Source organism: Olea europaea, chromosome 12, assembly GCF_002742605.1.
Source record: "Olea europaea var. sylvestris chromosome 12, O_europaea_v1, whole genome shotgun sequence".
Classification (NCBI taxonomy): domain Eukaryota; kingdom Viridiplantae; phylum Streptophyta; class Magnoliopsida; order Lamiales; family Oleaceae; genus Olea; species Olea europaea.
The window spans coordinates 2,489,982-2,503,612 of NC_036248.1; the positions used below are offsets into that span (position 1 = coordinate 2,489,982).

Here is a 13,631-nt window from a genome sequence, read left to right on the forward strand (position 1 = left end):
CTCGCCGCCTTATATTGTTATTTTATTTGATGGGAAGCAAACACAATTTCAAATTTTACTAGGTCATATAGACATTTTTACATTGTAAAACTTATTAGTATTGATGCTATTGAATAAAATCGCGCTTTTCCTTCCAAAGTATATGCCCATTTTGTAATTTTCTAAATTTATGTAGAAAAGGTAATTACTTTCTTTTTTTTTTTTTTGTTCAAAAATGGCAACTTATTCTGTAATTTTTTATAGTGGAAGAGTCAAAGTCTGAGAAATTTCAAGGCACTCATCGCGATTGTTAAATACGGGGTACGTTTCCATTTAATCAAATTATCATTGTGCCTTTGAATTCGGTGCAATTGTTGATAAAGCACTAATTTTATGAATATGTCAATAATGTCATTATCACATCATAGGAATTATCATTTACCCTAATTTCAAATAATAATGATGGGTTGAAGGCCTAATGATGGAAAAAGGTGCATGCTTTCGGATTCAGAGGATTTTTCGTGTTGTATCTTGATTGTGCTTTATGAAGGCATCCTCAATTGGAATTGAGATTTACGGGTCCATTTTCAACGTCACTCGCTACAATTTATCGTATTACTTTCAAGTCTCAACTCCCTCGATTGAAGTATTAAAAGAACAGGATCGGAACAAACAAGGTTCTACTTCAAGTTGTTCAAGAATAATGACCTTCTACAAATGCTCGCTCCACTTCAAGCAAACGAAAAGTTAGTGGGAAACATACAATAATATGAACAAGGATAGGAATATAAACTAAATTTGGTTCAAAGATTACACTTGGGGAGCTGTCAAGAAGCATTAATGATATACAAATGCTAATTTTCCAAAACTTAATAGCTGAAGACATTTATTCATTTATAGAATCGACACGTGAGTTTCTTTGCCCAAAAACGGCTCTTCAAGCATAAGACGAAAGAGAAGGCTATCGCAGTGAATTCACGAGAATGAATCAAGAAACTAACTTCTGTTCCTATTACCACTGCTACTGGAGCCTTTTGCCTTTTGATCCCTCAGAAATACAGTCATCTAAGGCTGCTAAAACTCGTGTTTCAAATTTATGCCCCTTGAAAGTTGCCTTAACCTTCCTAACAACTTGCTGCTTCGCCACCTTACGCTCTGCTGTCGTGAGGTGCTTACTCTTGCGAATTCCTTTAAGAAAACTGACAACATATTCAACGGATCCCCCAGTACCCTTTTCTATCTTCACAAGTTTTTCAACCACTTGCAAAGAAAACAACCGTTCTAGACACATTTTGTTTCCAACCTCGAGAATGTCCAAAATACAGTGCACACTTACTTCTCTGGTCTTCACTGATTTACTCTCCATCGAATGAACCAACCTCTCAATAAGACCTGTTTGAAGGATTTGAGTCAAAACGAGATTTCCGCCATTGCTGAAAAGCATGTGATGTAGTGCTGTATAGGCAGAGTCCTGCAACTCTGGAATCTTGCACTGCATCACTTTTATTAACTCGGTAATAATATCATGCTCCAGAAACTTTTTAATGCAAGGCTCTCCCCCAGAGCTAGCAAGCTTCATTAGAATAAAAGCAGATTCGGACCTTACTGAATTTTGATCTGATTGTCCATTTTGCAGAAGTTCTGAAAGTCTTTCGACAAGGGGACTCCGTAAGATCATGTCCCTGATCCTTGACTCTTCTACCTCGTCAATTATCTGTATAAGATGTTGCGTAGCTTCTAACACTAGCTTCTCATTGCTGTCTAGTAGTTTGTGAAGTACATCTTCAAAAGTTTGTGGCTTTGGTGAAGACAAAGTGTTCTGGTCTATCAATACAAATTTTTCTAGGCGAAGTCTTGCTTGCCAAGGCAACAAATTTAGAGTACTGGGCTGTAGTGAACCATTCGCAGAACCTCCAAGCTCGTAAAATGCTTTTAGTATGACAATTGCATGGTTTTGAGCAATATCAGACCCCGTCTCAAGAAGTTTAATGAGGCTCCGGTCTACTTCAAAATCAAACATTTTCTCAACAGCTTTTGACTTTCCAGCTTTGATCAAAGACATTAATGTTGCACACACAGTATCATGCCACTCTTCTGCACGTGGAGACAGCAAATCGGCCAATTTACACATCGGAATTCTCTGAAGAACTTCAACAGTGGTACCCTGGTTTCCGAATTCCGCAAGTTTTGCGAGGACAGTAAAAGCATTAGTCTGATTTAGTGGCTCCTCACAGTTTTCTATGATATTAGCAAGTTTTTCAATTGCTCCTACAGTTTCAAGGGATAGCAAGTACTCTGAATAGTCTGCATTCGTAAATATATTTGTGATTGCCACTGAAGAAACCGCAATCAGATCCTGTGATCCTGACATCAGATTTGCAATCTCCGGACCCAGCATTTTGCAAAAACCTGCCCGGCTTGCTTCATATTCAGAAATCGACATGCTTGCCTCGAGGGCTTGATTTATTGCTTCTAAGATAATTACCGCTTGCTTTTCTTCTAAAAGACTAAGAGAGAGCTCAATATTCTGCTCAGAAATTCTTTTAACTGTTTCCTTTCCAAAAATAAAAAGCCAAGGACTGATGAACGCCATTTTTTCTGCATTTGAATCATTAAGTAATGTTTTAACCGACTCATTTGTTTTGCTATCAAGGTAGAGGGAGACCATGTCATGCACTTGGTACAAGGAATTCGGTTCAACTTCCATCAGTAATGAGCCTTCAGTAAGCTTGCGAGATGTTAGCGAGAACAGATTTTCGTCCCCAAGAACCGACCAAATAGCCTCGAGACAAGCTTCTGGAACAGGTTCTGCCCATGACAGAGCAGCAAGAGCAATGAAGAGTCTTTTCGAGTCCATAGGCATCACCTCCAGACTAAATTCAAGTGATCCGAAAATGGTAACTGTGCTTTCAGCTTCTTTCTCATTTACATATGAGATCGGACCTGGTGCACACGTGGCGTAGGTGGATAGGTTTGAAATAGCCTTTTCCCATTTCTCGGCTCTTTTTTCTTTCCTGAGGGCCTTACCCATGACAGAAACTGTCAGGGGATGATGACCACAGCGTTCAAGCAATGTATCTGCCTCCTCCTATGGACGAATTAATAAGAAAATCATAAAGTTATGAAGAGTATTATTGAAAACTAAAAGTAAGATATCTAGTATGAGCTCAAACAGAAAAGAAATGTCCAACAAGTGAAACCTTTTTCTTTCCATATAATAACGTTACAGGATCTGAACAAAGTTTGTCAAGCTTTATTAATAAAGGGTATACAGTAAATAGTATATATGCTTCGGGAAAACATGAGATGAATCTGGTCTTAGCCTCATATGACAGAGTTAACTCTAATCTGACATGGTTCACCTTTATTAGGAGGCAGCATTAATGAAAAGAAAAGGCACCTGCAAGCAGGCATAGCAAGATAGTAGTGTTACTGAAATTTGCAATCTTTAAGAATTAGGAACGTGATTTATTATCAATAGCTGTTACAAGAAGTCCTTGTGCACTTTTGGGCTTTTGATATATTGTTCCAAAAATGTAATTGATCGACTTTCTAGTGTAGCAAATGAAACTCTAATTTTGTGAAAGAGAGAGTCATTCTTACTATCATAAGCTTAATGATTTCATTTCTTACAAAACTTAACGTTCTTTTCTCCTGGCAACCACAGGTTCCCAACATTCTGATCTTAATGTGATATTTGCATCAGCTATCCGTCTTTCATGAGTACACAGGTTTGATATTTGGTCCAAGATGTAGCTTTTCTTAGACGGTAGCTTCATAAAAGTTATTGATTTTCCTTTTCTAACCGAGAGGAATTTGCAGACATTTCTATGAAAATAGCCCTATTATAAAAAGGTGGATAAAATTTGTGGATCTAATGAAATGTGTGGTTAAAAATGAAGTTTGAACAATTTTCTAGCAAACAAAAGCTTTACCAAACAAGCACTTACAGTTTGAAAACTGGTAAGCAATATAGTACTTACCGGTAACTCATCTTCTCTGAGGTGGCTATGATAAAGAAGAACTGCCTTGCTTATTTCCTTTATGTCAATCTTTACTCACCTCTACCTTGTAAGCTTCTGTTATCTCATAGACAGATTCATTCCTACTTGTTACCAAGTACCTACAGTCATTATCATATAACTTTGCAAAACGTTCAACAATGTCTTGTTCCCACACATCGTCAAGAAGTATCAATAAGCGCTTCCCGACCAGTGCTTCTTGAAGCTTGAAGCAGACACATTCAAGATCTCCACAATATTCATCTTTGATTTTTTTCCAAAAACCAATCTGTACCAGAAACTTACAAAATTTTCTCGCCAGTCGCTTTTGGTATTCGGCCTTATCACCATGACAAGCAGGTCTACTGCACCACTGTCAGAATCCAAGTTCAACAGCTCCATCCACAAACCTTGAGGGAAGATTGGAAGCCACTTGTCGAGCTAAAGATGACTTGCCAATGCCAGATAGTCCAACAATGAGAATTACACTGCGACAGCTATCTTCCTCCAGTAAATTTCTCACATACTTGCACTTATTGGAGATTGGGTACCCTTGATCTGTGTTTATTTTTAACCGGACGGGGATGTTTCGTGCAGTTGTTTCTATCAAATTTTCAACATGCTCAGTCAATCTTTGAGATTCAAGCCACCAGCTCATGTCATACCTCATTGAATTCAATATCTTCCCAAGTGGATCGCCAATCATAGAATTCCATACAATCTTAGCAAATTTCTTGATTTTACTTCTAGACACGACCCTTTTAGCCTTCATGATATTTGCACGTAGCCGTGCAATAAGGCCATTTAAGCTTTGAATCTGATTTTCTAATTGGGGGTTGTGAAGCTTGTGAAAATGCTTTTGCTTAATAAGGTGTGTCAAAGTCTCAAGTTCATACACAAATTCCTCTAGGGTTTGAATCCTCCGAGGAGCTTCATCAATGTTTCTAGAAGCCTGCTCTAATGCCCCAATTGCTGCTATCATACTCGAGACTATCTGTGTTGCGGCCGAAATAACTTGCAGAGCATCCATTTCACAAAGAGATCGTCCAATTCAATATTTAACCTGACATGAACTTTATGCCAATGCAACTATTAAACCCTCAAAGGCAACCCCACCAAATTCTTGAGAATGCAAAGCTCAAACTTTTGTGAAGTATCAACAAGTCCACATTCTCTTACATACCATCCACGGAGTCGAAACAATTAACAGATCCTTACAAATCTAGAGAACCAATCCCTATGTAGTAACATACTTCAGTCTAGATTCTTGAAAAACAACGAGGCTCCCAAGTCAAAACACTTTCTTCCATAGATTTAAAGAATAATCCAAGATAATTAACACCCAATTCTTAAAAAATTATTTTCCTCCATAATTAGTAACTTTACCAATACACGATCAGCAGAAATCAAGAAATCTGAATCTTAGAATTCTTCAAAATAATTAACATTCTAGTACAAGAATAGGCAGCTAATGTTATGTTCTAGAAATCAGATAAATTTCAACACAAAACAGATTGTTCGAGAGGATCTAGTGTTTTTAGTTCTTACCTCAGGAAGCTACGAAAGACAGATTTTAACAAAAGCCCTTCATTGAAAATGGCCAAGAAACGAAGGGAACCACCCACCATAGCCGACCCCTACCTGTACGATTCTTTATCCGTTTTATGATTTTTCTTGAAGTGATTCTTACTTCAATATTAAAACGAGTGTTTGAAGAAGATCTTCGAATTTGGATTCCAAGTTTTTAGTTGGTTTGCCATTTTTTTTTTTCTGCCATTATCGATCAAAAACTGTCAAGTTCATTATGACAAAATTCTGACAACATTTTTTTTTTTTTTTTTTCATACATAGCAGATTTGTTTACTTTTGGCGCATAACATAAAATAGGACAAGACATTTTTAGGGAAAAAAAAAATAAAAAAATTAATAGGCCTGCGCAAGCAGGTGAGGCAATCCACAGTGCGCTCCATTCCACATACCGAATATCCTTGTGGAAGAGGTTGGAAGGGCTGATGATCCAATCCGTCCACAATCCCTTAGAATTGGATCTGGCACAACGACATTGATTCACAGCATGGTTCGGGTCATGTTGTGGGCCCAACCTATTTTTACTTCACGACTCTAATGACAATTCTTCACAATTTGATCTAATTTTTAATGAGTAATGATAAATGAAATTTGTGCACTTATTTAAACCACATTATTAAATTTTTATGTCGTCAATTTATTAATTTCTATTTAACTTAGGTTAATTTTATTTTGTTTTTAGTGATGGACTCATTTGGAACAAATGGAAAAGGAGGAAGAACAAATTAGCTATTGGTTGCAATGTTGGAGATCAAATTCAACACTGTGAAATTTGAAGGACTTAAATTGAATCGAAGAAGAAATGGGCTATACAAATAAATTGGTATTAACGACCCAATTGTATTAAAGGAATCAAGTGAAGCCTTGTGAGACAAATCACAATTAATTGGGCCTAGACCAGTTGCCTTGGGGATGAACCGAATATAATTGGGCCTCACAAGTGTAGTAGAAGGGCAGCATGTTGGAATTGTTATTTACATATATATTCAAGCTGGCCAGTTTAATGAAAGGGGGGACTAACCTACAGGAAAAGAAAACGGCAGCTTGGGGGATGAATTGGAGTTCCTTTTTGAATCAAAGAGGGCCGATTCTGTGATTGTCGAGGTCCGAGGCGAAGAACAAAAATTAGGTCCTCAAAATCAACATGAATGCAAAATTCAACGATATATTATGCAACATATTGATAACTTAAAACTTAACATTAAAATAACAAACAAATATTTCATATATATATATATATATAAGTGGAAATAACAGGATTCCCCACATTAAAAATCCAAAATTCTAAATGAGGTGGATAGTTTCATTGTTCCAAAATCATATGTTTTGCTAAATATATATACTTCAAAAAACCCTAATTATTCCCATTTTCATTCCCCCCACCTTGATTCTCTCTCTCACGTCTCTCTCTCAACTGCCCGCAATAGACGATGGAGGAGATGCACCGTTGTAGCGTCGCCGACCATGCTGCTGCGAATGTCTCCTTTGCAGCGTTGACGTACTGATGGCAAGGGTGAGTAGATCGCGATGGAGGTGGATCTGTGGATATGTAGTGTGCGTGCGGTAGTGGTTCGACGAACTGATGCGTGTGGTGGAGGCGGTTAAATCTGTGGTTGGTGTGGTGGTTGTGGAAGCGCGAGTGGGGTGGTTACGTGCAACAGTGCGAACTGGTGTGTGAGTGTGGATCTGTGGTGGTTGTGGAATGGTTTGGAGTGGGTTTTGTTGGTTGTGGTGGCGGTAGAGGAGGCAGTGCTGGCTGTTGGATAGATGTCATGGTTGTGGAGTGATTTGGGGGTGCTGCTGGCTGCGTTGGCGGTACTGAAATTTGTGACCGTGATTGTAACTCCCAATTGTGACTCGCAATTGGACATGTAATCTAAAAAATTGTGATCGACGAATTAATCGTGACGAATAAATTCACAAATATTTGGATGTGACCGTGACTCACAATTAATGAAGTTGTGATCGAAAAATTAATCATGACCAATATATCCAATAATTTGCAATAAAAATAATCTGTGACCTAAAAATTTTTGGATTCTGTGACCTATAAAATTTTCGATTTGTGATCGAAAATATTTCTGTGACCTATAAAATTTTCGATTTGTGATCGAAAAATAAGTTGTGACCAAAAAAATTGATTAGTTGTAACTAAAATTTAATCTGTGACTAATTAATGAGATAACTGTGACTAAAAACTGTGACATCAATATATTTAATTAATAAAATATATATTTAATAAATTAATTTATAAATAAAATTTAAAAATCTGATTTTTTGAAACTTTAAACCTTTGTTCTTAATTTTGAAAAGGGGTATACTTACCTTTTTAGAAATGAATTTTTCCCTATATATAATTAAAAAAAATTTGGGCCAAAATAGGTCCCCTATGGTTTTGAGACTGAGGCACAGGCCTCATTTGCCTGGCCACAGGAACGACCCTGGAATCAAATACGGTTGCTAAGGCTGACTTAAATATACAACTCACACATCCGTGCTGAAAAGAAGTAAAGGAATTGGAATTGTTTTGGAAGTCAAAAATCGCAACCACTTTGAAATTCTACTGACACAAAAAAACAAGAGCTGCGTGAGAAAGTATGAAGGGTTGCTGGCTGCTATATATATATACATATATTTTACACGCCAACAAAATGGAGAAGACGGAAAAAAAAACATTGAGCTGCTGGAATATATATACACATCAATAAGCGGCTAGACGTGGTAGAGACGCACGCATTGGCAGCCACCTGGAGGAATTGAATATAAAAACACATAAACGGGGCAGCAAGGAGGGAATACAACTGCTAAATTTGGGAAGAAAAAGGTTGTCACTGCTTAATTATAAGAGATATACACACATTGGTAGCTTGGGGAAGCACATACAATTGTTGGCAGCTGGGAGATTATAAATATACATAGTTTGGCGGTTGGAATTTGGAGGAAAATAAGTGGTTGGCGGCTGCGTTTGTAGAGAACTAGAGATTGTGTTTGGAGGAATATAACAAGATTGAAAAGGCTGCCGTGGGGATTGACTATTGTTGGAGAAAATTTACCGGATTGGAGTAGAGATCACAAAATATGAACCGAAAATGCCAATAACAAGATAATTACGAACTTGTATCAATGAATGACTTGAACACGACATCGTTGTCCTCAAACGATATTTGTCCCTTCTCCTATGAATTTGAGATGCTTCGAAGGTTGTTGGCAAATGGCTTGCAGGATTATAACAAGCCTTGCAAGGATTTAAACACCAAAGCACAAGTGCAAATTTTAGAAAACTTGAAGAACACAAAGAATGAATATGGCTTTTAAGATTTTGATCTTTGATTTTGAAAGTAATATGGAGCCTTAAATTTTTTGTAATGTTTTTGCCTTCAACATGGATCCAATATATATAGTCATACACCACATTCAGGAAAAGGTATCAAACTTAAGCCAAAAGTCACCAATTTTGAATTTACAACGAGAGATAACAGCCTCCAAATTGCACCATGCGACCGCATGACTATACCTTTTCTTTTATTGTTGTTGTTGGTTTTGAACAACATTATCACATCAATCCCTCACTTATTCAAAATTAACAAGTCTCATATTCATGCATAAGAATTAGATATCTTTCGATTTGAATCTAACCATAGTGTAATTCAAATAAAGTATAGTCTAAATCAAAGGTAGCGTGTGGCTTTGAACTAGTTATTCCATATGACAATACCGGTAAAAACACACACACGAGTACCTTCTCAAGTTCTTCATAACTCACTTAGCACTTTTATAGCTTTGCGCTTATCCTTTCAACAATCTTTTAAGAGAGAAACTCCAACTCTCTACTAAGGCGGCACCACCTTGAAGATTGTTTAGGTGAAGTTCTTTCAGTACCTTTGTTACCTTTAGAGGTACTTGTGTTTTATCACTGAACTTCATTAAGAGCTTATAGCTTATCCTTCATTTCAGTAACAACCAACATTAATTTAATTAGGATGGGATTATTGCAAATTTTTTAAAAATGCTGCAACTATTCACATATCGAATGACTTGTTGTTACCCTTTGAACCCGTAAATTACCTTTTGAGTAATGACAGGTAGGATTGCTGTCATTGGTGAACATTTTTAGTTAAGGAGTTTCAACCCTATCATAGTCGAAGTAAATGTTACTAAATCTCTATTTAGAGGTTTAGTCAAAGGATCCGCCAAATTCTCAATTGACCTAACATAATTTAGAAAAATTATTCCATCCTTGATTAACTTCCTTATATAGTCATGTCCAAGACTTATGTGTCTAGACTTTTCGTTGTATACCTCATTATATGCTTTTGCTAATGTGGCTTGACTATCACACATGATAGGCATTCAAGAAATATTCTTCGATCCCAAAGGTATCTCATAAAAGAGATCCCTAAGCCGCTTAGCTTCTTTCTCGGTGTTCGATAGGGCTACAAATTTTGATTACATAGTCAAGTGTGTTATGCATATTTTTTTCTTTGATTTTCAAGAAACAACACCTCTTCCTAGAGTGAACACCCAACCTGAGGTGAATTTACTTTCACCCATGCTAGATATCCAACTAGTATCGATAAATCCTTCCAATATTGCCGGGAATTTAGTATATTGCAGGCCTAAGTTCTTGATTTTCTTTAAGTATCCAAGAACTCTCCAAATGACTCTCCAATGATTTTTGCTTGGATTGCTAATAAATCTACTAAGTTGACTAATAGCATATGCTATATTCGATCTTGTGCACTAAACTGCATACATAAAACTTCCAATAGCACTAGCATACACCAATTGGGCAATCGCCCTTCCATAATTCTTTACAAGTTTTAAACTTAGATCAATTGGAGTACTATATTCTTTTATGTTCAAGTGTTTGAACTTGTTTATCCAATATAATGTGATTGACTTAGGTGATAACCCCCACTAGTCTTGTGACTTTGATACCTAAAATGGTATCCACTTGACCAAGATTCTTCATCTTGAATGTGGAAGATAGAAACTTTTTTGTTTCTTCTATACCGTCAATGTGATTACTCATAATTAACAAGTCGTCAACATATAAATATATAAATGTCACATAATCATGATACACTTTAGAATATAGAGATCTATCTACGCTATTATGTTTAAATCCGAATGATGTTATAGCTAAGTCAAATTTCTCATGTCATTTCTTAGGTGCCTGCTTCAAACCATATAAGGATTTTACTAACTTGCATACTTTATGTTCATTTCTAGGTAGAACGAACCCTTCGAGTTGCTCCATATAGACCTCTTTATCGAGATCCCAATTTAAGAATGTCGTCTTGACATCCATTTGATGAACATGCAAGTCATATATAGCCAATACGAATAATATCCTAATCAATGTTATTCTGGCTACCGGTGCATAAGTGTTAAAATAGTCAATTCCTTCATTCTGTTGATATCCTTTAGCTACTAATCTAGCTTTGAAAGTATTTAGAGAGTCATCAACATTATATTTCCTTCTAAATTTCCATTTACATCCAATATGTTTGGATCCCGGTGATAGATCGACAAGTTCCCAACTTTTATTAGTCATTATCGAATTCATTTTATCTTTAATTGCATCTTTTCAAAAAATGTTATCACGAGAAGCTATAGCTTCTTTATAGGTCTTAGGGTCGGTTTCCACTTGTAGAATTAAAAGAATTGTTCTTACAACATTCAACTCATTTCCTTCTACTAAGTAAAAGGAGATAAGTTGAGAATCAATTTCATCCGGTCCCAAAGACTTCTCAACTCAAGTTCTCTTGCTTCTTCGTCGTTCACTAGACTCATCAACATCTTTAGAAGACATTTCATCACGTGTCTCACTTGAGCTAGGGATGTTTTCAATATTTTCCTTTAATTCATTATCCGATAATAACAAATTTTCAAAGAACTCTACATAACTTGATTCTATAATCATATTGGTCTCCAAGTTTAACAATCTATAAGATTTGCTATTACTAGTATATCCAACAAAAGCACATTTAATGCCTCTTGGTCCTAATTTGGTCATATTAGGATTTGTGTTCTTGCAATAAGTAAGACACCCTCACAATTTGAAGTATTCAATGTTCGATTTTCTTCTTTTCCACAATTCATAGAGAGAAACCTTTGTATGTTTAGAAGAAATTCTATTAAGTATTTTACATGTACTTAATAAAGTCTCACCCCATAAATTAAATGGAAACTTAGCATATATAAGCATAACATTAATTATTTCTACTAAAGTTCTATTCTTCATTTCAACCAAACCGTTTTATTCGGGTGTCCTATGTGCAGAACATTAGTAAATTATGCCATGTCGTTCATAATATAAATTAAATTCACTAGAGAAGTATTCACCACCTCTATCACTTTTTAAGGTCTTTATTTTCTTATTTAAGTGATTTTCAACTTCATTTTTATAAGTCTTAAATAAATCAAATGCCTCGTATTTATGTTTCATCAAATAAACGTAGGTGTATTTTGAGCAATCATCAATAAATATTATGAAATATCTATTTCTACCTCTTGTTAGCATGCCATTCAATTCACGTATATCGGAATGAATTAATTCTAATATGCTAGAAGTCCTCTTGACGCGTTGATAAAGCTTTTTAACCATTTTTGCTTCTACACATGTTTTGCATTTAATGGCATCATTTTCATCATATGAAATTAACTCACAATTTCTCATGCGTTTCATGGTGCTTTTACCTATGTGACCTAATCTAGCATACCATAAATAAAATAAATCAATCATGTAAGCAAAATCAATTTTATTTATTTCATTGTCAATAGCACAAAGTTTGACTATTCTTTCACATGAATAGCCCTATCCATCAAATTTCTCGTTAAGTGACAATACAAGTTTACCGGACTCAAAGACACTTTTAATGCCCTATTTTTCCAAAAGATTTCCAATCACTAAGTTCCTATTCATATCCGAAACGTGTAGTACATTTGTGAGAGTAACATTTTTTCAAGAAGTGAAGATAATTTATATACTTCCTTTTCCAATTACTTTGGACCGCACCTCGTTACCCATTTGGATCTCTTAGTCTCTATCCACTTCATTGTATGTTTTGAACCAAGATTTGTCATATAATACATGCACCGTGGCACAAGTATCATACCACCAGTCGGGAACCTTTCTCTTAATTGCATTTATTTCGCTCAAGGTGGCCACAATCTTGTCTTGTTGAATGGAATTCACTTTACCTTCGGAGTAGTTGTGTTTTCGGTGTATACAATCTTTTGCGTAGTGTCCAAATTTCTCACAAACAAAGTATTCTCCTTTGGTCTTCTTCTTGAACTTATTAAGGTTCTTTGAAGGCTTCCTTTTGTTGGATTTTGTTGGCGGTTCAAAATTTTCTACAACATTTACTTTGGAAGTACCCTCATGAGAATCACTTTTATCACGTATTCTCGTCTCTTTCTCAATCCAAAATTTTTTTGCAGTTGTTCCAAAGAATAATTTTCGGAACTATGCACTATCTTCTTCCGGTATCATTTACAAGTTTCGGGAAGTTTAACAATTATAGCCCTCACCTGAAAGGTCTCCGGTATTTCAATTTTCACCATCTTCAATTTATTGATAATTACTTGTATTTCATGTATTTGGAGAAGAAGGGGAATATTATCAAAAAATTTAAAATCGAAGTACTTAGAAATTAAAAGTTTCTTTTGTACTTTCCTCTTTCGCTTTGTACTTGTTTTCGAGTGCATCCCAAATTTCCTTTGCTGAAGTTGTGTTTGTATATAAGCCATACAAACGATCCACTAAAGCGTTGAGAATGTGACCGCGGCATATTAACTCATCTTTTTGGCGCTTTTGTCTTTCATTCCTTACCGCTTCGGTTTCTCCATTTGTTGGTTCTGGTAGTGGTGCCAATTCTGGATCTAGGATGTAGAAGATCATTAGTGCAGTGAGAAGAAACTTCAATTTGTCTTTCCATCGAGTATAGTTCGTTCCATCGAACCGATCTAACCGCACCAAGTCTTGATTCATGAGTTTGATTGTCACCAATGTTGTCTCGCTTTCAATTGCAGAAATATCTTTTGAGATTGTTGGAGAAA

The 13,631-nt window shown here is 36.0% G+C and overlaps 2 protein-coding genes across 2 annotated transcripts; both read right to left on the reverse strand.

Moving 5' to 3' along the window:
* Positions 1-744: 744 nt before the first annotated feature.
* Positions 745-4,391, reverse strand: LOC111405169. The gene is made up of 2 exons (XM_023033939.1): positions 3,963-4,391; positions 745-3,067 (listed from the first exon to the last, which is right to left on the reverse strand). Exon 2 carries the CDS (start codon positions 3,008-3,010, stop codon positions 1,001-1,003), a length of 2,010 nt encoding a protein of 669 aa, XP_022889707.1. The 5' UTR covers positions 3,011-3,067; positions 3,963-4,391; the 3' UTR covers positions 745-1,000.
* LOC111406430 (disease resistance protein RGA2-like) lies at positions 3,618-5,010 on the reverse strand. Its single transcript, XM_023035858.1, has 3 exons — positions 4,391-5,010; positions 4,042-4,345; positions 3,618-3,821 (listed from the first exon to the last, which is right to left on the reverse strand). The coding sequence occupies exons 1-3, from the start codon at positions 5,008-5,010 to the stop codon at positions 3,618-3,620; spliced, it is 1,128 nt and encodes a 375-aa protein (XP_022891626.1).
* Positions 5,011-13,631: the final 8,621 nt, after the last annotated feature.